The sequence below is a fragment of the Sander vitreus genome, chromosome 7 (assembly GCF_031162955.1).
Source record: "Sander vitreus isolate 19-12246 chromosome 7, sanVit1, whole genome shotgun sequence".
NCBI classification, from domain to species: domain Eukaryota; kingdom Metazoa; phylum Chordata; class Actinopteri; order Perciformes; family Percidae; genus Sander; species Sander vitreus.
In genome coordinates, this window is record NC_135861.1 from 23,634,342 (window position 1) to 23,659,728 (window position 25,387).

The window sequence follows — 25,387 nt, forward strand, 5'->3', positions numbered from 1 at the left end:
TATTTTTTGCAGGTATTTGGTGCTTCAAGAAAATTATAAGGAACACCAAATTTATGCAAGGAGAACAAGAATGTGTGTACCGAATAGGGCTGGGTTTCAGTAAAAAATATTCAATATCGGTGACGATACCAATACCATGACTTTGATACGATACTTTTTTCGATACCAATTTTATAAAATCCATTTCAACAAAATGGATTTTTCTGCATGTCTCTACTACGTGTAACGTTATACAGCCAATCACAAGCATTATTAGGTCTTGGTAGAAGCACGCTGCATGCTTATTGGCTCACTGACTCTGATGAGATTTACTCCTTAGGTATTGAAATTGGGTATGGAATGACGAGGCATTTTTCGAATACTATAGGTAATTCGGTCGGTGCCTAAAAAGTATTGAATTCGGTACCCAGTCCTAGTACCGAATTTCATGATAATCGACACAACAGTTGTTGAGACATTTCACTCAAAGCCACAAATAGCAACTTTATGGTGGTGCTAGACGAAAAGTCAGGGGATCTCAAGATTCATCCTCTGGGGACCGTGAACGTCTGTATAAAATCTCATGGTAATCCTTTCAAATGTTGTTGAGATATTTCAGTCTGGACCAAAGTGATGGACTGACCATCTTGCTGACATTGCCATCTCTAGAGCCACATCGCCAGCATGGCTAAAACAATCAATGTCTAAAGAGTAGGGAAACCAGAACTAAAAGACTAAAGTATGCTTTGAAAGTTAATCAGCAGTTGTCTAAAAAATACTTTAATTCATCAGCTAAAACTGTCTGTTTCTTTCTTTCTTATACACCGCATATTGAAGGGAGCTTTTTGTAAGCTGTCAGTAGAAATAAAAATAAAAAAATAACATTATTATTTTAAGTCTAGTTATGTTTTTCCTGCCAAACATCAGAGCAACTAATGAAGGATTAGCAAAGAGGTGTGGGATGCATGGAAGAGCGAGGGACAGGAGATTTACATCAAGACAAGGTACGCTGGCTTACCTCCACAGTGTGCCAGGCCGTAGAGGATGTAGCCTTTATGACAGAGGCACTGGAAACTCCCGGCAGAGTTGATACAGAAGTGGTCACAGGCGCGGTCAAAAGAGCACTCATCAATATCTGTATAGATCAAAAGACATGGTGTTAGAAACTTTCGACAAATTACAAAAATGATCTTCAAACAGGACTCTTCCATCTTCCTGTCACAGCATATTTCTTTCTGTTTTCATCTTTTGTCGTGAATTGCAATTGGTGAAATCACGTAGCAACAAAAAAATAAAGTGTATTTTAAAAGCAAGACGTCTTCTGTTTGGTACTTGGTATAGTGGTTGACCTCCTGCTGTCATTTAGTTTTCCAATTCGATGCACTGAAATGGAATTTCTTGGCTATTTTTGAAATAGCAGGCGACCACAGCAGGAGTCAAAGAAAAGTTTGCTCTTCACCTGATAATAGAAGCTGAAGTGCCATTTTTCTTTCCACATAGAACCTGCCAATCACTTTCTCCGTTGCTCCTCCTAACCATCCCAGAAATAACCCAAAATTGTTAGAAAACTCATTATTTGACTTCTCTTTTGTTCTGAGAACATATGGATATCGTGTTTAAAAATCATTGTAATAATTGAGCGATACATATAGGAGCTAGGTCCTTCTGACCCTGTCAGCATCATTGCAACAGCTCCTTCCTGCCTGTCAGTAGCCTCTCTGTCTTATCTTTTTGAGCTTTTCTACTCTCTTACACATGCATCCTGGTAAGTCGTATAAATGCCATGGGCTCAAAGACCGTAAGGATTGATACATGAAGCTACAGGAGATGGATGACATTTGGTTTTATTACGATCAAGGTTTCCTTTAATGTCAACAAAAATTTGAGTCAAGCCCAGGCAGCACATGCTGGGAGAAAATGGAGATGTGCTTCAACTTTGCTGGATGTCTAATTGGTTAATTTAAGTAAGGTTCCCAGGATTTTCCCAGGAATATCATGCTTTCATCCACATTATCTGAACCACCTCTGAGTTATGAGGCAGCGCCAGCCACCATCAAACAGATGACGCAGGTATTTCACAGCAATTACAGGAGTTCAGTTAAATAATGGGTTACCTTGAAGAAACCAAAAAGACAGACAGATAAATGTCTGCACAAATCTTGCCTAGCATAGCACAAAACATTCACATTTTCAAACTGGGCATATTCCTTCATGTACAATACAGCTGACGCTGGCGCAAACCAGTGAAGACAGTCATTGAGGTTAATATGCGGCAGGCATGTTGTGAGAGGATCACGTAGATGAAAATGTGCTGAGATTTAAAGTTTATTATGTGATCAGATTACAAAAAAAGTCCCCAAATGTTTAATTGATGACTCAACTACACCTTATCTAGACACAAAAATCCACTTTGGTTGAACATCTAACAAATGAAATGATGTTTCAGTACCCGAAGCACTGGTTCTATACAGAGAAGTCAAAAGTAACCACAAATAAATCTGAAAAACATTTAAAAGAACAAACTTGTACAGTTCTTGCTGTTTGTCCCTTCTGCTGGCCCCAGGAGATTCATAACAGCAGTGGCAGATGAGAGCAGCATGGGTGTGCACACGCTGTTATGAGGCATTGCAAAAGTGACTGTTTTTCGGCATTTGAGCATAAATATAAGCATAGCATTCTGCTTAGCACACTTTTAAGTGAAGAATCTAAAACCCCTCTGGGAAATAGGCGTGGTGACTCAGTTTACCCTCACAATATGTTGCAATAAGTGACGCCAGAAGTCGATTTGCAACTTATCATTATACCGTTTTGTGTTGTGCCACACTACAGAGTCGATGTGTGAAGACATCTGGGACTCCTACAGTACAACCCTTATTTACCAGGCGGCTAAGATAAAGTATGCAGTGGGTGGGCAAGACTGCATCATGAGGTGATGTACGTGCAGGGGAACATAGAAAGATGAAAACAGTCATATCACTTACACTGGAAATAACGAATCAGAGTTTCCATCAATTAGTTCTTCTCTTTGCTCTCTGTTCATCTGCCCACTCATTGAATCGGACTGTTTGTGTGTTAGGACTCAGGTATCCCTTTAACCTCCATCCTTGCTTAATACAAAATTCTAGAAGGAGGCAAATGAGGTTGACTGAAATTGTTTTAAATACAAAACAGATAAGAGCTATATCACAGATGTTCCTTCTGGAGAAAGCATGGCATCTGAACATCTCCCTGAGTGCCCTCATGTGGATTAGCAGTGAGAAGGAGATTGTTGAGGGTGGAGGAATGCTGACAGGGCCTCAGCAGACATGCCCCATCCTGACTTATTGGCCATGGTCCACTGACAGCAGGGAAAGACCATGACTGTTTAAACCAAGATAAACCCAGAGTTCAGTTTACACATCTCAACACTTCGTGGAGACAGCAAACGTTTATTTAAGTCTCACTGATGTAACTGCTGCTTTGATTCTGACATTTCTTTTTTCAATTAATCTCTTGTGGGTTCCCCTAACTTTATGGAAGTGCAATACTTAATCCCTGGAGTGCCCCTTTAATCACACTAAGTTTTTCACACTAACACCTGTGGTAAACCACCAAGAATCAGAGGAGAAATCATTAAGAAAAAGTTGAACCTTTATTGAGAGGGATTCTGCTTATATTTTGCCTGGCTCTCGATCCACGGGTGAGAAAAATGAAAGGAATGAGAAGAGGGGATGAGGAGCAGACAGGTGACTCAGTAGTGTGTGTGTGTGTGTGTGTGTGTGTGTGTGTGTGTGTGTGTGTGTGTGTGTGTGTGTGTGTGTGTGAGAGAGAGCCTGGCAACACCTCATTCAACAAGAGGTGAGCTTTATCACAACCCTTCTCTCCAGACAAAACACACAGCACCAAACAAGGCCAACACTGTTCCAAAGTTGCCCCGGTGCACCCAAACAGCACAAGACGGAATTGGTTAAGGCATGGTGCCACAGAAAACAAACTGTGATTTACATTCCTACATGCACGGACCCTATTTTCTCAGTTATTTGTGTTATTATGGCAAAATAAACTTTGCGTTGTTCTGTTTTAAATAATGAGAGAAAGGCATCCGACCAAAATAGATTTAAAGTGACAAGAAAGTGGCTACAAAGCAGAGTGACACTGTATTTTTTCATTGAACACATAAGATGTTTGTATACTTCGTACAGAGTGGTGTGATTCAGAGCAGCAATTCTAAACCCATTGCATGACATTGATGTGTACCAGGCTGGATATTGATCGACCACATCATAAAGAAAAGAGAATTAAAAAATAGCATGTCATCTGTTTTTCCACTGGGAGAGAGGCTAAGCTTGGCTCCACAGTTCTAGCCTGCCTGTCTTCTTTCACCAGATGTTTCTGTAGTGGCTTGATTCATCCAAGAACCAGAGGTTTTAGAGTTGGTGCTCTAATTCTCCACACCTGTGTTCGGCCATGGCAAACTCTTTATTTGTTCTGTAGCTAGTCCTCCCAGCTCCTGCTGAGCGATGGCTACCACCAAATATAACAGACAAACAAGCAAGAGAGACCTGGTTTGGCTTCTCTGCAGGCTGGAGGGAGCATATTTTTGTGCTTCTAGGAGGACATTTTGGATTTACCATTCTTGCTAATCAATGCAAAAATCATTATCTATAAGAAAGAAAGTGCTAAGGGCATGCTTACAGGAAAATTTGTTTTTATCTAAGTGGTAAAAGGTGGTCAAAAGGGCTACCTACCTTGACAAGTTCTCTCATTGGTCAGTAGCTTGTAGCCTTTCTTGCAGCTGCACTCAAAGCTTCCCACTGTGTTTCGACACACATGGTCACACCCCCCATTGTTAAGACGGCACTCATCAATGTCTATAAACAGAAAATCATCAAGAACAATGTATACATCAAATCACAAATCACAAAAAAAGAGGAGAAAAATTAAACCTGCATGTGACTGTTTTTTTTTGGCCACTTGAGGGCAGTGGGAACAAGCTGTGAACATAACACTAACATTTTTTTGTTAGCAATCAGTTGCTTATTTACACATCCAGCAGTTGCGGAGCACATAATTATTCATTTAGAGTCATGTTTCTTTAGCTGCTAAATGCTCCACTATGTTCAGCAGTTAGCTGCTAACTTTGTCCATTGTTTGGTGCTGGTCAGGTAACGTACAGTGGGTTTTTCAAGCTCAGTAGAGTTAATGGGATCTGCAGACTCGGGTCATAATGCTCTGGGGTTTCTCACATACACGTAGCCATGTGATCCATTGCTAATATAAATATACTGATTATAGCAGCTTTAAAAGAAGTTCATAAAAAGTTGTAATAAGAACAAAGTCAGCTTGGCTAACGGCATAGTTATTCAACTAATTATAGTTATATTCAACTATTCAAAATAGCATGATTATTTGTTTGGTCGTGCTGCCATGACAGTCTTGTAAAAACTTGAAATGAGCTTCAGGGATTTCCTTACTGGTCCTCAAAAGGGCTAAAATTAATTTGTGTGTGGCTGTAATGGGATGCAGCTCTCACACAGTAAAGCCTCATGGCGGTGAGGCCTCTAAATCATCATTGTCCATCTCCCTCTGGTTACTCCGCTCTTTAATTCTGCAGCCAATACCCAATCAATATATCATGTGCTCATCCCCGCTTTTGATGGTGCTCTGCCTTGGCAAGTTTGGCAGCGGTTTTGATTAATTCTGAATCATCATCACAAATGAGGCGTCTGTCTCTTGAGGGAGTCTTCATCATCTGGTTGAAATAAATGCATCAAAATGGAATAAAATAATCCCTTCCTTGCTCCATTTTGTCTCTGTTCTTCAAAATTGCCTGGCCTGCAGCATGTCCCTGTCTTCTTGTGCCAGAGCTGCCTGGGTTTGTTTTCCTCTTGTTTCCTCTCAAACCTAATAGAAGCCAATGTACTTTTATCAGAGCTGTTAGTGTAATAACACGAGCCGTAGAAGGGTGACAGATTTTTATCCACGCTTTTCTGGAAACACCGACTGTCCTCATTCTCTCCAAAGTCGTCGAACTCCCTGACTGTCAGTGATGCCTTTGTTTTCAAAGTCTCCTAATATAATTCACAGTTTTACCCTAAAGTTTGGAGTTGATTTTATTAGACATAATATAATTTTAAAAAGTTGCTACAGTATGCAGGTTGCTCGAGTTGAGGATGCTCTGCCAACCCCCAGAAAGGATGATGGTAATGTAGTGGAAAAACTGTCAAGAAAACATAGTACATGACAACATACTACTCAAAATATGCAGCAAGGATACAGACCAGTGGGTGCAAAACAATGATAGTGTAGTCTATACAGAGAAAATCCAACTAGCGGGTTGAAAAAGGTGCTAACAAGGAGGGTGTAAATAACTTCATAATTCCTATGAGCTCCAGGTGAAGAAAGGAGCTCCAATTTGCCTGGCAACACAACAAGCGCAAGATTAATTTGGTGACAGCTGGGCAGGTGTGGTTTGAATGGTGATGCATTACCTTTGCAGGTCTTGCGGTCTGGCTGCAGAGTGAAGCCAACAGGACAGCTGCAGCGGACTCCTGTCACTGAATCATGACATGTGCTATCACAGCCGCCATTGTTCACTGCACAGGTCTCTGCAGGGAAACAAGCACTCACAGTCAGACAAACCCCCATAGACAAATACACTGTAGATGCTGCCTTGACCTACTTATTTCTTCTCATCAAAACAGCATGTATGTGTATTGGTAATACAGTAAAAAAAGATTAGAAGGCACTCTGTATATATTTTTGTGTCAAACAGGAGACAAACAATAAGAAGCAGAGCAGACTTTCAGGTCCTCAGTACTCAGAACATAGGAACAAAGAAGGAAATAAGAAAAGAGATCAGTACAGTAAGGGAATTTAGGAGATGCGTGTGAATAATGAAAGGAGACAGTCATTGGGAAATATTAGATCCAACATAGCCAAATATAGGGTTTTTACACGTTTTCTCTATGTGTGTTAAAGTGTGCATATTTGATTCTCTTTGGTCAAAGTGAAATACAACCTCCAAAAGTCCTTTGTACTGCAGGGCATCTGTCTCCCCTCCATCATGAGGGCAGAGGTTTGACTTCAAGACAGATACGACAAAACCACCACTTTTTCCTGCTTTTTGACAAAACCTTCCAGGCATTTTGGGGATAAAAAAGCAATTTCAGCTACCATGCCCCTGTGTTGGCTAGACTGATTTGAAAAAAGGAAGGTAGTCAGTCAGGACAGGATAGCTGAGGTCTCTTCTCTAGACAGTGACTGAGACTTTCATTTTAAGCAACAGCACAGGAGAAATATGTTCTCACATAAGGGAGACCAGTGTGTGCCCTAATAGTTTTTGGCAGCTTTATAGAAAGCCTCACACACCTCTGAACAAAAAAACGAATAAAAAAACCTTTTGCGACCTGGAACAATCACTTTAACTTGCTGTAAGGCAACTGGTTATCCTCACAGTGCTTCACTTCTCTCTAATGGGCTGTAGGATGCTGGCTCTTGTAAAAAGAAACCAACACAGCTTGGCAAGTCAAGGACTTCACACTGGCAGGGAGATGGCAGCTCACACGTGGCACTAAAGAGGGAGTGCTGCACAGGTTGTTTTTTTTTATATCGAGAACGAGAATCCCTTTGGGGAAACACCTAATCCTCTTCACTTAAATCTAAAACTGCAGTGCCTGCAGCAGCCATAATGAAACTTTGTAAAGCTCTTTTTCTCAAATAAAAAACTCAACGGTAGACTGGAGTTACGCATCAAAGCAAAACAGGTGCCTACAGTGATGTCATTTTATGTTTTATAGTTGTTTCATAGACAACAGTTCAAAACAGTTCAGTGGATGTTGTTGCTGAAGGTGGAACCTGATGCTTCAATATACTGGGACAAATCTGGAGTAAATATTATTCCACTATTAAACACTTCATGAAAAAGGATTCCAACGTGGAAACGAAAAAGGTGGGTTCTCTTAGGTCACATGACAATCAGCAGTATTTGTGACCCCCTTTATACCCTACTGTATATGTTCTCAGTTGGTTTCAACTTTCTGCTTCCCTTTGTCGAAGCAGATGGAGAATGTGTTTGGTATGTGTTGGCATGATTTACATGAGACAATCTTTTTGGATAACTTCAATTATTTAGCATTTTTTTCTTTGGCTGATGTTCATGCATTTTACAAAGATTATTAGCTTTTAAAAGTCACTATTATATCCGTGAAATGTTTTCAACCTAAGATGACGCACTTTATAGCAGTGTTTATTTATAATCAGTAAAATGCACCTTTTCTAGAGTCAATACATCCAGGGGTTTACATCTCTACTTGGTCTGGTATGGGCATTAGCTTTTGGTGGTTAATGTAGCTCATGTTGCTGTGTAACAGACATTACCGAGTCAGTTTGAGGACTTTATGACTCTTCTTTACTCTTGTGCTACATTCATTACGTTTTAGTATTTACCATTACCCCATAATTGCTACTTGTTCACTTTAACATTCTCCACTTTAGTTCACTTTAACATTCTCCAAAGCTGAAATCCTTTTCTGTGAGGTGTTTCCATTATCTTGTCCACTCCCTGTAGTTAGATAGCTCATGATGGAGTATTGGGCAGAGAGGGGGGGGGGGGGCTTGAGACCCAGGCTTGAGAGTGTAGCACTGTGGGTTTGCATAATTGCAAAGTGGGAGCAGAGACAGTTGGCAGACGAGACGATAAGACAGTGTCAGGACATGCCTACAAAACGCTTAGTCAGGCAGCCATCTCACCAAAGTGTAATGATCATGTGTTAAGAGAGCAAAGAAATATTTCTGACATTATGGTTTTGTGAAGACAGGGGAGAGACACACGCTCTGGTATGTGTGTGGGTTTGTGTGTTTTGGATTCACTCCAGCCACATTTACAGTGCACTGGGTTAGGACCCGCAATTACAGTAACAGTGGGCAGACTTTTGTAAATATTCTCCAATATGACGTGTAGGATGTTTGGTCTAATGCTGAGCTTCCACAGTATAGGTTTCATACAGAGGAGTCCAGACAGTGTACATAATCTTTTAACAGAAGCCACAGGATTTCTAGCTGCAGCACTTCTTGATTTAAATCAGGACTGTTGACAAGCAACCTCAATGCAACTTGTCATCAGCCATTTATGACGACCGCAAACAAAATACATCAACGGGCTGTGTACAGAATTCACAAAAAGGCACAAGGCAGAAGTTCTCTGGGTGTTAATCACCGGGAATAGATGACTTTGATAAAAAAGAATGCTTTAAAAGAGAAAATACTGTGTTTTCTTGACCAAACAGCAAACATGCAGCTAGAGTAAAGTTACTCAGAAGTTACAGTTGTTATCAGATGATAACCCGACTAAAGCTGAGGTGAATGCTCTCTCAATAACGCAAACCACACAATAAGAAAATAAAACCATTGAGAACAGTTTGTTAATGTTCTCAAGAGTTGCAACTGTGAAAGTAAACCAGAAAGCTGGTTTCAGTAAGTTACAGTAACACAGGAATCAGGGGGAAAAACTGATAAAGGAGGATGCAAAATATGTCTCTTGTTCCTAATGTTTCTATTTCTGTGGAAAATAACAGAAACTAGGACACACAATCCTAAAATAGGTCAGACTGTTATATTGTGGCATTAGGGAAACTCCGTGTACATACAGTAGTAACAACTAGTAACTTAAAACACTATTGTTTGGCTTCTTATCATGAACAGGCTACTCCTCTGAGAACAAGCCTCCTCCCTCGGTCTCTTACTTGGTGTAATTAAATCGTAAATCTCTTTGAAGTATCAAGGTTTGATACATTATCGCAGATTTATTCGTTTATTTCTCCTGGCATCTTTTCCACATCTATTAAAACACAGCTCATCCTAAAAATTGGGCTGAATTGCATTTGAGATGTTATAAAAAAAAGTTCTTATACTTTTTTTCGCCCCAAAACATGCTCATTGTTTAATTTTACTGCAGATGTTGTGAAATAAATAACTTGTGGACACAAAATAGAAGAAACTGGACTGGATTAACATGGATATATTCCCTGCAACTGATTATTTTAGGACACAAGATTGCATGTGTTTGAAAAAGCAAGTTTAGAGGGATTGTGTCTTTTCTGTCTGATCTTTCTATGAAGCAATCATGGACACATTATTGGCTCCCTCACCAAAGCTAATAGGCCGTGATGATGGAGTTTAGGAGCACCACGGCCAAGTGTTTGAAACAGTGCATGCTCATTCGTATCAAAAACACAAATAAAACCAAAGTCTTTGGTCTGCCTCTTAAAAGCCTTCACAGTTAAATTGATTTGGACTTTTGACAGAGGCTACTTGCACTTGTACTTATACATCCTTATTCAGTAAATCAATCAAACTCCAGGAGACATATTCAGATCCTTCCAGTAAATGTACCGGTGGATACATGTGAAAATACTACATTACAAGTAAAAGTCCTGCATTCAAAGTCCTATCAAAGTACAGGAGTAATATAAGAGAGATGTACTTAAAGCATTTAAAGTAAAAGTACTAGTAGTACTAGTACATAGCGTGTTCCTTGTGACTGATATATTATTATTATATGACATTATTAGATTAAAGTGCCCATATTATGAAAAAAACACTTTTTCTGGGATTTGGGGTGTTCTTTTGTGTCGCTGGTGCTTCCACGCGCATACAAACTTCCATCCATGCTGTTTTGAGTGAGATACGGTTTCTGAATGTGTCCTGCCTTCAGTCTCCGGGTGAGCTGTTCAAAATCGACACGGCTTGTGACGTCACAAGTCGAAACGAGCTGGCTAACCGCAACCGTTAGCTGCTAATGCTAACGCTAGCATGCTACCTCGTTCTCAATAGCAAAGCACTGCTACAACACACACAAGTTCACCATAATCTATAAAAGAACTACTTACATGTGCGCCCTCATTTAGAAGTCTCCCAGCTAATCCTGCCTTGTAACTGACCGAAGTTGGAGAAACAGCCTTTCTTTTACTGTCTATGGAGATAGCTAGTTGACATGATCTACATCTGAGCTACTGCGCATGTGCGAGTTCAATCAAAGATAGTACAGAAGAAGAAAAAGAAGAAAAGAGGTCTCACTCTGTAGCTAAAACAGAGACCAGGTGAAAAGAGGATCTGCAGCAGTGAGAGAAAGCTGTGCAGTACAACAAAAATATGGTGTTTTTTGAAAATGAAACCATGTAAACCTATTCTGGTACAACCTTAAAATACAATTATGAACCTGAAAATGAGCATAATATGGGCGCTTTAATACTGATGCATTAATGTGTAAGCAGCATTTTACTGTTGTAGAGGTCCGAGGTGGAGCCTGTTTTAACTACTTTATATACTGTTAGGTAGTTTAGTTCAGTGGCCCCTCCAAAGGGTCACAACATAAAACTGTTTAAGGAGGGTTAAAAAAACAAAAAAAGAAGTTCTGCTACACAAATCTGTATTAATTTTTTGCACTTTAATCTTTGCCTTTGCGTGTGAAATATTGGATAATTGTAGATTACCTCTTTGGGCCACAAACAGTTGTTTACATAAAACCATCTGAGAAGTTTAGAGGAGAAATCACTCGCTTGTGGAACTGCTTACAACCCTAAACCCTTAAACCCTTAAACATCTGAAATGTGACAAGAGGCCTCACTGCTTTTTTGTAAGGTTAGGATCCATTTGTTTAATGTATAATAATGTATTATACTTTTTAAGTTTATCAAAGAGTTTTTTATGTAAAGTCTGGATCTGACAAGTTACTGCCGCTGTCAGATAAAGCGCCTTGATAGCTAAGTGGTTACAGCGCATGCCACATTACCACGTCCCAGGTTCGATTCCAGCTTTGAGACCTTTGTTGCATGTCATTCCCCTCTCTCTGCCCCCGTTTCCAGTTTCTGCCTCTACACTGTCAAATAAAGGCAAAAATGCAACAAAAGAAAATCTTTAAAAAAAAAGTAGTGAAGTGAAAAGTACAATACTTATCTCTGAATTGTAGAGGAGTAGAAATATAAAGCAGCGTAAAATGGAAATACTTAAGTACCTCAAAACTGTGCTTTAGTACAGTACTTCCAAACACTGTAATTAGAAAGATTATTTTGACAAGAATCTTTTCTAGTTGACAATATTAAATACAGTATATCTGCTCAGAGGCTCCCCGTTTGCAGCTGTGTTTTGAAAAGGTGTGGTTTGACACGGGCAGTGGTTGTTATTGAGAGGGCATTCACAGAAGGAAGAGGAAGGGGGGGGGGGGGTCAGAGGTCAAGGGTTAGAAGGATGATGCCCCTGTGGGGAGGGGAAGGGCCTGATCAGTGCCTGCTAGGTTAGCTTCCTCTACTCCCCACACCCACAGACCCCCGGAGAGAGGAGTCAGAGGAACACATATTTACCATTGGGGAACAGCTGTGGGGCTGCCTGGGACTGGACACTCCTCTCCCCTGCATGCACGCGCACACCAACACACACGCACACATTGTAAAAACACCATTTTAGTTCTCTGTACACTTGAACCACGCAGCATTCGTGTGTTATGTAAATCATGAGCATGTGACAAGAACTGATCTGATGTGGTTTACAGTATATCCACCTTATTCCTACAGTAATAGGCGCCACTTCCGGTTATTCCTGTCACTGAAGTCGCTACAGGTGTCTTCCCTTTTAGGAAAACACCCTGTCACACCTTACATGGGATAATGTGATCATACCTCTGCTTTATACAACCGAGGGATGTGGAGACGACCTGAAGAAGTGGCCTTTGATAGTGTACAGTAGCATATTTAGCTATTTATATCACCAGCAGTGGTTGGTCCACTAAAGAGGGTAGGTGGAGCTCACGCAACACACTTGCTCTTCATCTGACATGTGTGTGAAGCGGGGCACTGTTTTTTCTTTCTTTTCGGTCTCTGCTAGCGTTGCGAGTAAAAGGTTACTATGGCCGAACAAACAAAGAAAAGAGTGACTACTACAGGCGATAAAACTTCAAAAACAAGTTCAAGTGAGGTCCAAAAAAGACACGTGCAATAATCGCTTATTGCCATAGACCACCAAAGAGAACACGGAGATCTTCAAAATTGTAACTTTAAGCCCCAAATTTAGTTTAGCTTGATTGTGCAGCTGCGAACAGCACAACCTGTCCCTGACCTCTGTAAATGTCAGCAAATGCTAAGCTAACTTAGTTTGTTACAGCTATCCGAGGCCACTCAGGTCGTCCTTCCATCCCTCTGTAGTGGAACGTAGAGGTATTATCACATCATTCCGTTTAGCAGGTTGTGTTCCCACCATATTTATCCCACAAAAAGCTCCAACAAAAAAAAGACAAGAAATAAATAACTGGAAGTTGCCCCTATAATTCATGAAAGGTATGACGCTCGGAAAAAGGTGGATAGCATGGATGAGAGGGGATCATCTCTCCTGAATTAAAAAAAATCGTTAATATCCATTTATGCCCCCAGGAGGTAATAATGACATGAGAAAATTACATGTTGTGCAATAGAAAAGACAGCCTCTTACAAACAGCAGTGATTATTTTCCAAATCCTAACAACAAACTGATGATGACAGATCCTCGTCTAAAATGAAAAGGGTGACATCTCAAGGCAAAAGTGTTACCTCGCAACATGCAATTATTCTTTTTTTTCTTTTATTAATATATATATAAAAAAATATTCCACACACACACATTGTTGTTTGTGTTTGAGATGAGGCTTTTGCTAGTTAGTATGAGTGCTGGTAGCCTCGACAGACAGAGCAAGTGGTGGTTAGTGCTGCAAGCTGAAAGATTTAGGTCTGCGCTTTATGGTCTTTTATGGTCAGATCATTCCAGAATTCCAGAAGTCTCTAAGCACTGTCAGTGACCCTGCTGTACAATTTATGTGCTTTCACTAAAAAACAATTTAAAAAACAGTACTTATAAACAGTAATTATGTCAAATTATGACTTTTAATTAATTGGCTTTTAATTAAACAAATTACAACAAGCCAAATTTGCCAAGTGATTCCCATTTCTACAGTCCAGTGTATATTTTACTTTACACTAAACTACATGGCACACATTTAGTATGCAAACCATGTACTGAACTCATGATATAGCTGGGGTGATGGATTGGGCCTTTAAGCACATAGACAAAATGGCAAAAGGTAAAATACCTTTTAAGGGGAATATTTTAAATGCAATAACATGTTTATCATTTACACTATTTCAATTATGTTTAAAAAGTATTTCAGACTAAAACTCACATTCAGTCCCTTAAAGGTATTCTCTGGCCCTGTGGATGTCAGAATGACCAATTCGGAGCTCTTTTAGGGTGCCAGATGAGAAAGCAGATACTCATATCTGCAAGTAACAGGTCAACACCACAAAGCATGCACAGTTTACATTGACTGCCACAGTTCAACCAACATGTCCCAATCCCAACATGCAGCATCCAGAAACAATGATTCTCAGCAGTTAAGAGGACAGAGCACTGTGAGGTAATACACCAGCATGAATGCACAGACCACCCGAAATGAGAGCACAGTGTGTTTATGTTATGGGCAAATGTTTGTGTAGTTGTTTGTATAGCTTTCTGTTTGTATTATAAAATGTATCTCTTGCTCTCTTTCTGTGCATCTGTGTGTGTGTGTGTGTGTGTGTGTGTGTGTGTGTGTGTGTGTGTGTCTGGCATAGTGTGGCTAAATCTTCAGATGATTGAACTCCTGAGCATGTCTGCATCTGCCTGCTATTTGTGAATGTTTATGATTTGCTGTGCTAACAGCGTGAATGCTTCCACATGATGGCTGCTCCTTTCTGATACCTGAACGTACTTGATAAGACAAATAAACTTGACTTTGTTAAGACTGTTTCAGCCAAATAATCTGACTTTAAAGTTTGAGTAGGCGACTGAACAAATATAGTGTGTGTGTGTGCTTGTATGTGTATGAAGGAATGAGAGAGAATAGTCCATAAATTCCCACCTATAGTATGCAAGGTATCAACAGAGGTGAGATAGGTAGGATAAAGAACCAACACTTCCAAAAAAAAGCAGCATGTGGCATATTATTGCAAAATTCATGACCAAGCCTGGGTGAGGAGACACCACAAAATGAATAAAAATGTGTCAGAATTCATATGAAACACCCCACAAGATGGATAGAACGGTGAAGCTACAGCATACTGAAAGAGCCCAGCAGACTAACGACAAAGCCACTGATGAGGCAAGAGCTGTTTCGTAATCATGTTCCTTTCAGATGAAGTATGCAGAGACTCAATTAATCATAAACATTTCCAAATCAATAGTGAGGCTAAAAGGGAGTGTATTTTCACTTTGTGTGGTTGCTATAGATACCCTCTACACTATATACATAATTTACTTTTTCCGAACGCGGTGGCTGAGAGGAATGATCACTATGTGTCATAAGGACAGCGTGTAAAAATATAACAACCCTAGCAAGCCATTTTTATCTTGTTTTTGACATTTGAGACTATTTAAAACTGAATTCAGGATTAGAATATGATTTCTTGGTTCCAAGAAAAAAACATTTGTTTTAAGCCTTGAAATACATAAAAATGAAATGTCTTCTAAGCAGAGGTAGCTGTCATATGTATCAAAAAAACTTTTTGCCAGAGGGATAAGGTTATTGTATCTAAACCTGGCACACCCACTTGAAAAATCTGTGTACACTTATACAGCTTCTAAAGTGCTACATATAAAAAACAACCACAGTTTCAGCATGTGTTGCTTTTGAATAATTTTTCTTGGTGGAAAGCCTAAACCGTTACAGTCCTAGTGCACAGTAGTGGTGCCTTACTGAAGGTCTTCCAACGTTTTTGTCACTCACTCTCCCGCCAGTGGTTCATTTGGCAGATTGTTTGTTTTATTGAGGTTTTATTAACTAATAGAGTGTCTGGGAGATGGAGCGCCCCTGTGTCGACCGCAGAGCAGCCCTGCCTCCACCTCTGTAACCCCAGACTTTGAGGGGGAAATCAGAGATTTTAACTGGCTGACTGCTTCCTAATCTGGCACACCATATGTACATTAGCTCTGCCTTGGGAATAAGACAAGCTAAGACATAATTTGGTTGTGGTCAACTTTGTGGTGTCCCCCTGGCCTAGCAGGGTACAGCAATAATGACAGGTTGGCTGACCAGACCTTGACATAGGTCTGGCTCTCATCAGGGCTGTGGTAATAAAGGAGATCCAGAAGCATTAGGCTAATCAGCCGCTACCTACCTAAACCAAGCTCTCAAACTTAACAGCCACTGAAACCAGTCCTCACCAGTCTGCTCAGCAGGCGTAGCCTCTAATTATATTACCGTTTGTCTTCCTGACAATGAAAATGATGTCCTATCCAACTCACTGAAGCTTCCTATACAAACCCAGGTTACTAACAATGCAACATACACGCTGAATTGGTTTTAAAAATGGGTTTGTAGTGTATAAAGAAACTATTAATGACACTCTGGTTAAATAGGCGGATAAAATAAGGGCCTGTCTGCAGAAATGGTCCGTCTCAAATTTACAACTACTAACTAATGTTCCATGATTGTCAATGAAATGTGTAATTCTGCATGGCTAAATGCAATCCGTAGACATTTAGTCGAAACCTATGCTTTGACTCTACTGCACCTGCAGGCCCCATCTGATGGGAAACTGCCCTTCAGAATGGTTCAATATGCCTGAGTGGCTGAATGATTTTTACTCAACGGAGGCAAACACTGATAAATGCCAGTGGAAGGTTAGGTCAGGAGTGTGAGTTGATCCCCAAAGGGTAACAGTGGAGGAAGTGACCCAAGGGCTAATAGAAGGTGTCTGTCTGACTGTATGGCTAACAAACTGAGAGGAATAAGGAGAGCTGTTGCACTGTGCCCAGTAAAGAGAAGGAGAAGGAAGAAAAGCCAAAGCAGAAGCAGGGACTGAGAGGTTACTGGAGCAGCAGCAGCAGCAGAAGAGGGGAAAGCACAGTAGGTGGTAGACTTTTGTCCTTGTATGTCACAGATCAAGAGAGAAGGCTCGGGGTGTTACAGCTACTGTAATAAGGCCTGAATTTCAACTTGCATTCTATCACAATAAACCTATTTTCAAATGTTAATTAAATTTGAAATTGGGTGCTGAGTTAATTGTTTGTGGTTTTACATTTTCTCATTCAAAAGCCATTATTTCTTGCCCTCGGTAGTTGTATCGGGGTGAGATGACTCACCTACACAAGTCTTTCCATCGCTGTGCAGGACGAACTTCATGTGGCACGAACACTTGGGGCCATGGTCTGTCTCCTCGCAGATGTGCTGGCAACCCCCATTACCGTAGTTACACGTCACTATCAAAGAGCACACGGTTAACATAAACTGTAAAAACAGGTTAATACACACTTGTTTTAATTTGAAAGTTGACAGTAGAATGTTGACAAGAAATGAGGGTACAGAGAGCCGAACGACATGTAACAAAAGGTCCCCAGCTGGAACTTCAGGATAATATGCATACTGTTTCCCTGGGCCATATGCTCCATGACGTTAATAGTGCAGGCTTATACTGCACTCAGGCCTTTAAGGAGACAAACTGTACTGTATGTAAAGGCGCCTATTGTGAAGTTCCTTTAAAATAATTGGATTAACAAAGTCACACCTCAGTCTCAGGTATGAAAAAAAAAAAAAACTGTTCACAACACACAATTCAATGTGATTAGAGCACTGTGAACCAATGAGATCTCTAGACACCTTTCAACATTTTTGTCGCTTATTACCAAGCTGGGCTCAGATTAATATCAAAATCTATGTATATAATGTGAAGAAGGGTGTGCCTTGATTTGCATATTCACGGACTCAACTGGTGAATTATGTTAATTACATGTATCACTATCATTGATTTATTCATCCATCCCTCCCCAGACTCAATTTTGCATGATGCATTACGTTTTCTAAACTCTCCAACAGCCGCTCCAGTGGCCTCGAGCAAGAGGCTGAACTTACGCACTTATTGTAAGTCACTCCGTATGAGACGCCTCTGATATTGCTGCTTGCAGCTTTCTCGAGAACAACTCATCCACACAACTCCACACACTCAGCACTGCGCTTCCTTGGGTCCTGAGCATTACACCTGCCATGACATACAGTAGGTGCGTCCCCTAGTAATGCTAGAGTATATGTGTCATTTGCTTACAGCTAGCTATTTGGGACCAGGCTATGTCTGGGAACAAAAGTGTTCATTTGGAAAGTTACATCGCAGATGCTTGAAATGTTGAAATGAGTTTGCTACAATGTAACCTTTCCGGTCTCTCTGCCTTCATCTGCTCTTGAATGTTCTGTGGCGAGCTGTGGAGAGCGAGCCGTACCCAGTGTGCCGTTCGCAGGTCTAACAGTTAAAAATGGTCACCTCTCAATACACTACACAGTGTGTACATAACGCGCTACTAATAAATATGTCCCATATAGATCTCAAGAGCTCGCACTCAACACTGCACTTTCTTGGGTCCTCAGCAATACACCCGCCAAGTGTGAAGTCAATCGGATGAACAGTTGTCGAGAAAATGGAAGGATAGATATACAAACAGAGACTCCTTCCATTTAGTTAGATTCTGCAGAATGGGCAAAAACTTTAAGTGAAGACATTTTTTATAATTTATGACATTTCTTACAAACAGTACAAGACTCATGTCAGCTGCACATAAATGATGGGAAGATTTTTGGTATAAGTATGTGTGTGTCTGCAAATCTTCAAGTGCAAATACATTTATTTGCTGGCGGACAAAGGGCGCATTAACCTTGGCACTTTTAACACACCTGTGATGACAGAGTGAAAAAGAACACGAACGAGCCGAGGCTTCCACCGCCATCCTGTCTGCACCCTACCATCCCAGTGACTTTTGCCCTTTTCCTGGGCTGTCACAGAAAAAAAACTATAGAATAACACTTCTCCAATCCTTATCCAAACACAGACAAATCCCCCATCAGCCCTGGCCCCAGCTCTGACAGGATGATCTCCGTTGCACAGCAACAGGAAGTGTGCGCTGTCCATCAGAGCAGTCCCCTTCGAGTAACCTCCACACTTGCCCTGGTTGTGTAAATGATCGCTCCTCATTTGATAAACATGTTTTTCTTTATGAGGACTATTCAGGAGATTATCACGGCTTGGTAATGTTACTTAAATGCCAGTAGCCTACTTCAAATCTGTTGGAAGGCATTTGTGGAATGAGTATAATTATCCATCATCGGCAGGTTTCCAACTCCAATCACCTTTTCATGAGGAGCCTATAAATCCTCCTCCTGGTGCGTTTCCCTGTGTGTGTGTGTGTGTGTGTGTGTGTGTGTGTGTGTGTGTGTGTGTGTGTGTGTGTGTGTGTGTGTGTGTGTGTGTGTGTGTATGTGTGTGTGTTTTTGTGTGTGTCACAGAGGGGAAACTATGCTTCAGGTTGACATGACTTACGTTTGCAGTACTTGTCATCCGTGAGCTGGAATCCAGGTCGACACTCACAGGAGATGCCACCCTTCTGTGTTTCCCTACAGATGTGTGCACAGCCGTGATTCTTGTCCATGCAGGTGGGTCCTTCCTTTGAGCCTTCTGGTTGCACTGTGAAAGAAACAGCGAGACCAGGAAAGAGAGAGACAGTTTACCTCTTAACTGCCTTTACAGATTACACACAATTTTTTTTTTTTTTAAAGCCAAAGACCATTCAGTAAACTAAGAGTTTGGTTTCAAATAAGATGTCACAGACCTGTTATAAGGAGTAAAAAAAAAAGGCTCAAATGCCTGTCACGCTTCCTGACCCTGAGTCACATATATGCCTACTGCTGGTGACTGACATGCCCAGTACCCCTTTACAAAGATTCAAGCACGTGTTGGAACATGCTCACTCGGTTCAGGCTATAAAAAGGAGGCTGCCTACAGAAAGGATAAAACTCCCAGCAGGAGCTGATCCCGTAGACCTGTGATTTTAATTGAGGTAATCCCCCATAAAGAAAAGAAAGGAGGAACACACTGAGCAAAAAAAACAAACTCTATGGTTAAATTCTCCCTGCAGAGACTGAGATCAAAAGAGAATTGCACTTAAATAAGGGGATCAGTCATCAAGGTTGAAGCACTTCAGTAAAAATATGACAAACCTCTAAACTTTCATAATTCAAAGCACATTTTCTAAACACGGCATACAAAAGATACATAATTTCTGTGTGATGTATAAATGCTTCATGACGAGGTACAACAGACACCTAGCATGCATTTCCATGACTTGAGACCCTCATGTCATGAATTATTACACAAACGGAGGCAGTGCTCCCTCTGCTTTGCTCTGTACTGTGATAACAGTGCTGCCTTCGCCGGGAGAAGACTGATATTTGACTTATTAGTTGTGAACGCATGCCACTGCTACAGATGCAGTGACAAACCAGCTCTCTGGCGCAATAAAAACCAAACAGATTTCTCACCGTTTCCTTCTCTTCCGGCGAACAGGGATGCAGTGAGCAAGAAGACATGTCCATTCATGTCTCATTAAATCTGCTGTCGCAATGAAGGGTGTTTGGAGGTCTAACTTTCTTAATTAGCCAACGTTTTTTATAAATGTAAGCATTTGCATATGTGCATGGAAGTGTCAAAGTTCATATAACCTTGTGTGCTCTTCGTCTTTAGTCCAAATGTGGTGTGTCAGTCTCGAAAAGCGCGTTCTGTCATACAGTTTCTATGTACCTGCCCCGAGGGCTACAAGGAGAAAACAATATCAGCTTGACAGAAACGTGTTTTCACATAATTCTGTGCTTAATTACTGATTTATGTAGTATAGCCCCTGCCACTGTAACCTCATTTAATTATGCCTTCTTGTTTTCCATATGTTTTGCCAAGAACTCAACCGGCCCTTCTATGTATTTCCACTCGTGGCTGAAATCTATTCGGAGTCTTTCTTTACTTCAAGGAGCTGACGACGCGAGTTTGATAAACAATTTTGACCTCCTGGTTAAATACGTGCCATCACTTTAAGTCTGTCAACAAGTGTCACAAGGTCATACAATCCTCTCAGACTTTCCTTCCTGAGCTCTTGTCAGTGTTGCAGACAGGGTGAACTATCAAACTAACTGCAGCGACCGCCCTCCCTGCTTCACAAAGACTCAGCACTAAACAAACACTGGACCAACGCTTCAGCTCTGATGGCAAAAAGAAAAAGGCATGGCAGGACTGAGTGAAGTGACCATGAATGAGCATCAACAGAATTTCACAGCGAGTCATGTGGATATTTAAGTGGGATGTGGAATTCAGCGGTCCCTTTTCTTGGCTTTGTGTCTATCTGAGGTCAGAGCAACAAAAAAATAAATAAAGACATCTATGAACTTAACAGAGGATTGAATTTCCAACTAAGTAAGCCCAAAAGACTAAATATTCCTTACTAAGGTTGTATTATGCATCCCAAAACTCACTTCACTCCCCCTTTATTTTATGCAGCCCCTCTCCCTCCGAATGCTACACAACCATCCATCAATAACATGTCAGACTAGGGCCAGAACCTGGGCCTTCATCTCTCTGAGGACCAATAAAAGCCAAAGTGTTGACACAATGGCCCTTTTCTCCAGGCCAGGCCCAGATATCAGCCACCGTGTGCTGTTCCCTCTAACTGGCTGCTAAAGGCCTTCAGTTTTTATCATTACTAAATGATAGGAAGCCAAAAGGAAAACATCCTTTAAGAAGATGGATGTCAAAGTGACGGAGAAATAAAACCAAATCTGCTAGATCATCTGTGCCACGATCTACTAAAACCTGATCTGCTGACCCATAAAACACAACTCTATATGTAGAAACTAATAAAAAACGATCACAGACCCCTTTATAGGCACAGAACTGGACAGGAAATAGAGTCCAAAGTCTTGGAATTGAGAGGGAGCCTTTTAAATAAGTCCAGAGGGACTGACCAGAGGCGATATGGGTTTTCACACTGCTCAACACGAACAGGCGTCATCGAAACTACTGCACTTGTGGTAAAAAGGGAACACTGCAATTATCCAAGAAAACAAGTAGGAGTGTTCCATCTGCAAAGGAGTCACAACTTTAACCTGACCTCTGTACCCAACAATAAGGGTTGACACTGTTGCCAGAAGCCAATAAATATTTTTTTTGACCATGTGTTAAAAGATGTTTGACATTTTGGGAAATATGTTTTCTTGCTGAGAATTTGATGGAAAGATCGATGTCAATCTCATGGCTAATTTATCTTAGCATAAAGATTTTGTTTGTTTAATCTATAAAATAAAATTCATGTTAAAACCACAATGTGTTGTTTCACATGTTCAAATGAGATGTAATATGTTATTTAGTGAGGTTTAGAAATGCTGGTAGGCTCTAAACTAACGTGTCCTGGCTGTAGCTTCATATTTAGCGTACACAGGAGAGTGGTATCGGTCTTTTCATCTAACTCTCTGCAAGAAAGAGGCTGTTTCCTAAAATGTCAAACTATTCCTTTAATAGATATTAATATCCAAATATCATATGACTGCATTTAAAGTAATTGGTTTTCTACAATTGCATGCCTAGTGTGATGTGATGCATTTTTCATTTGCCAGAAATCAAGTTTTTTGTTTGTTTATTTTTTAAAATACTTATTAAAGCCCCTGGAAACTTGGCTTAAAGTCTTTCTCTGTAGCATAATGATGAATTAATAAGCAGCAAACAAGTAAAATATTATTTATTACAAGAATAACAGTCAAAAACTCAGATAAACAACCATAGACAACTGTCATTAGATTATAATTTAAATCTGAATCCTGATTGGTGCACGAAAGCAAGTTACACCATCACCTTTTTTTTTTTAACTGAGGCCCGCCTACTTCAAACCAAAAAGCAGAGCGTAGTGAAAAAACTGAAATCTCATGTGGAATAAACAAATTTGTTCTTACTTTTGCAGAACATTTATTTTCCCCAATCAAGAAGGTGATTTTGAATCAGGGCCTTAAAACTGCAATCTCGAAGATTTTCATTTAAATAAATGTCTGTCACTATGTATTGCTAAAGGAGGCACGCTCGATGGTGTTTCTTGCCCCCAACTGCTCCTTCCAGGCAGCGCTGCGACCACTGCCTCCAAGGCACCTAACCCTAACCTTAACACAGTGTTGGGGGCAAAAAACACCATCGAGCGTGCCACAGAGGTGATAGATCTATGGCCTACTGATGAAGATATTGCAATATTTATTTGCAGTATTACAAACTGGAAAAAAAATCCTGTATTACAGTTCAACTCCATTGTAAACACACAAAAAAGTAAATCTGCACGCAGTTCTGAAAGCCTGAAGCCTATAGCTACGTATGTCCCAATTCAGGGGCTGCAGCCATCGGAGGCCACAGCCTTCGAAGTCTGCCTCGGCTGCATCCTTCGAAGCCCACGAAGACCGAACCGAGCGGAATCCGAAATGAGTCAATCTGGTCTGCAGAGCATTTCCTGTTTGTGTCGAAGCGCCGCTCCTGTCGCCTAGCAACCGTGACAGCTGCAGCTGATAAGTGATCAAAACGTTAACTACAGCACCGAAGTGGAGCCTTTTCTTTTTTACCATTTGGTCAAGTGTCTCAAAGAGAGAGGAAAATAAATAATAAACCCTCATGTATCACATCTCTTGTCTCCGAGACCAGGAGAGCTCCAGTCAACTCTTTTTTTTTTAAAGATTCTTTTTGGGGGGTTTTCCCTTTATTTGATAGTGACAGTGGATAGAGAGGAAAGGGGGGGAGACAGAGATTGGATGACATGCAGCAAAGGACCGCAGGTTGGATTTGAACCCGGGCCGCTGCCAAGGACTCAGCCTACATGGGGCGCATGCCCTTACTGAGTGAGCTAGAGGCCGCCCCCACAGTGGGGTCTTTAAGCATGACTGGCTGGCCAGATATCTAGGTAGCCCCGCAGAGCTAGCTGGCATCAGGACCGGTTATGTAGCTCCTATACTCCGAAGCAAATTTCTAGCAAATTTTTTAATTTGCCATACATTTTCATAACACTGCCTATATTCAACATCTACACAGTTAACTTCTCGCCTAAAACATTCTCAGAAGTGAATTTAATGATGACATAGCAGACAAAAATTGCCTGTGCTTCTGCCCAAATGAATATTAGAAATCCTGGGGCTGCGAAGGATACAACAGTTGGAGCCTCCGAAGGCTGCAGCCCCTGAATTGGGACATAGCTCATGCATAAACAAGACTCCAGACCATAGAAATAGAATGAGAGTCATTTTATTTCGTATGCTCCAATTCCAACAATTCCATTGTTTTCACTCAAATACAAATTCTAAATTAACCAGGACTAAAAGGATTGCCATGGCACGAGGGCGGACAAGACTTATTTTGATAGCACTCAATATGTGACCATCTAAGATCTTGTTGAGCATGCTAAATTTCCAGTGCTTACTTTTCCTATTCTTTCCTAAAGTATGCATTATCCTTGGGGATAAAGAGACCACAGTAAATGATTTCTCTTGAAGTAGAATCAATTTGTGTCTTTCATTGAGTCAGTGGAACTTCAACTTAATATGTGAGATCTGCTGCAAGCGCCTGCAAGGACATTGCATTAAGTGCAGGTCACATCACAGCCACCTTTCTGAAAACCAGCAGGTCAGGACAACAGCAAAAGAAGAAAAGGTACTTAATGATTTACTGATGATAGCGACTCTCGAGTCTAAATGGATAGCTGTGTGGAGAGATTGATTGGAGCTGAAATCACTATCTTAGCCAGTAGCTGGCAATTTAAACTATCGCTCTCTCAGAACCAGACTAGCTTTTACTTCACTTAACTGCAAAAGAACTCAACTGAAAACACATTTTCTGACGCAGTGAAACATCTGTATCATGGACACAGGAGCTTCAGGCCCTGTATGACTGTCCTTCTGAGCTAAACCCTCCCTACCAAGAAACAAAACAACAGTAAACTTTTAACAGCAGGGTATAAGTTTTTACATCACATGTGGGACTGTGCAAAAGTTAACATGGGTGCTCCAGCTAAGATGCCGACGAACAAGATCCTCAAACAAAAGATCCAAGGAGGCCACAAGTTCTTCACCAGAGTGCTGCAAGCTCTCTTAAACCTGAGAACCATGTAGTGGAGAGACAGAAACAAAGGGGGTGAAGTAGTGGAAGGCATGCCAAGGGTTTATAGTCTGCTCTGAGTGCTTAGGGCAGTGAAAAGAAGGCTCCTGGTCCGTGCTGAGCTGCTGTCATACGTCTCAGAGGGGAGACGGTCCCCTTTTTTCTCGACGCTGGCTGGAGGACATTAAGCAGCTAGCTAGTGTTGGTTGGTTACAAACGGAAAAGAAGGGGCCTAAGCATGGAGCCACCACACTATTAAAGCAACATTCCTTCCTCTTAGATAATGGGCCCTTAAAAGTTTTAATAGGAGGATAAAAATGTCAGCGCATGAAAAGGAGAATGGGAAAGGAGCTGAACTGGATTGAGTTGAGCTGAGCTGCGACACAGATGGTCAGACAGAGCCGGTCAAGTAAGTAACTCTTGCTCATCGACTCCGTTCATAGAGAGCA

At 40.9% G+C, this 25,387-nt stretch overlaps 1 protein-coding gene across 3 annotated transcripts in view; it reads right to left on the reverse strand.

The window, feature by feature from the left end:
- The window catches only part of scube3 (signal peptide, CUB domain, EGF-like 3), a 78,896-nt gene that overhangs the window by 15,153 nt on the left and 38,356 nt on the right, over positions 1–25,387 (reverse strand). The window contains exons 5-10 of one of the 3 annotated variants that reach the window (XM_078255471.1): positions 19,320–19,463; positions 17,098–17,217; positions 12,318–12,380; positions 6,450–6,566; positions 4,707–4,829; positions 998–1,114 (exon numbers count right to left, since the gene is read on the reverse strand). In XM_078255471.1, coding sequence (XP_078111597.1) covers positions 998–1,114; positions 4,707–4,829; positions 6,450–6,566; positions 12,318–12,380; positions 17,098–17,217; positions 19,320–19,463 — 684 coding nt within the window. The remainder of the gene's footprint in view (positions 1–997; positions 1,115–4,706; positions 4,830–6,449; positions 6,567–12,317; positions 12,381–17,097; positions 17,218–19,319; positions 19,464–25,387) is intronic. The other 2 variants (XM_078255472.1, XM_078255473.1) reach the window with 2 other exon arrangements.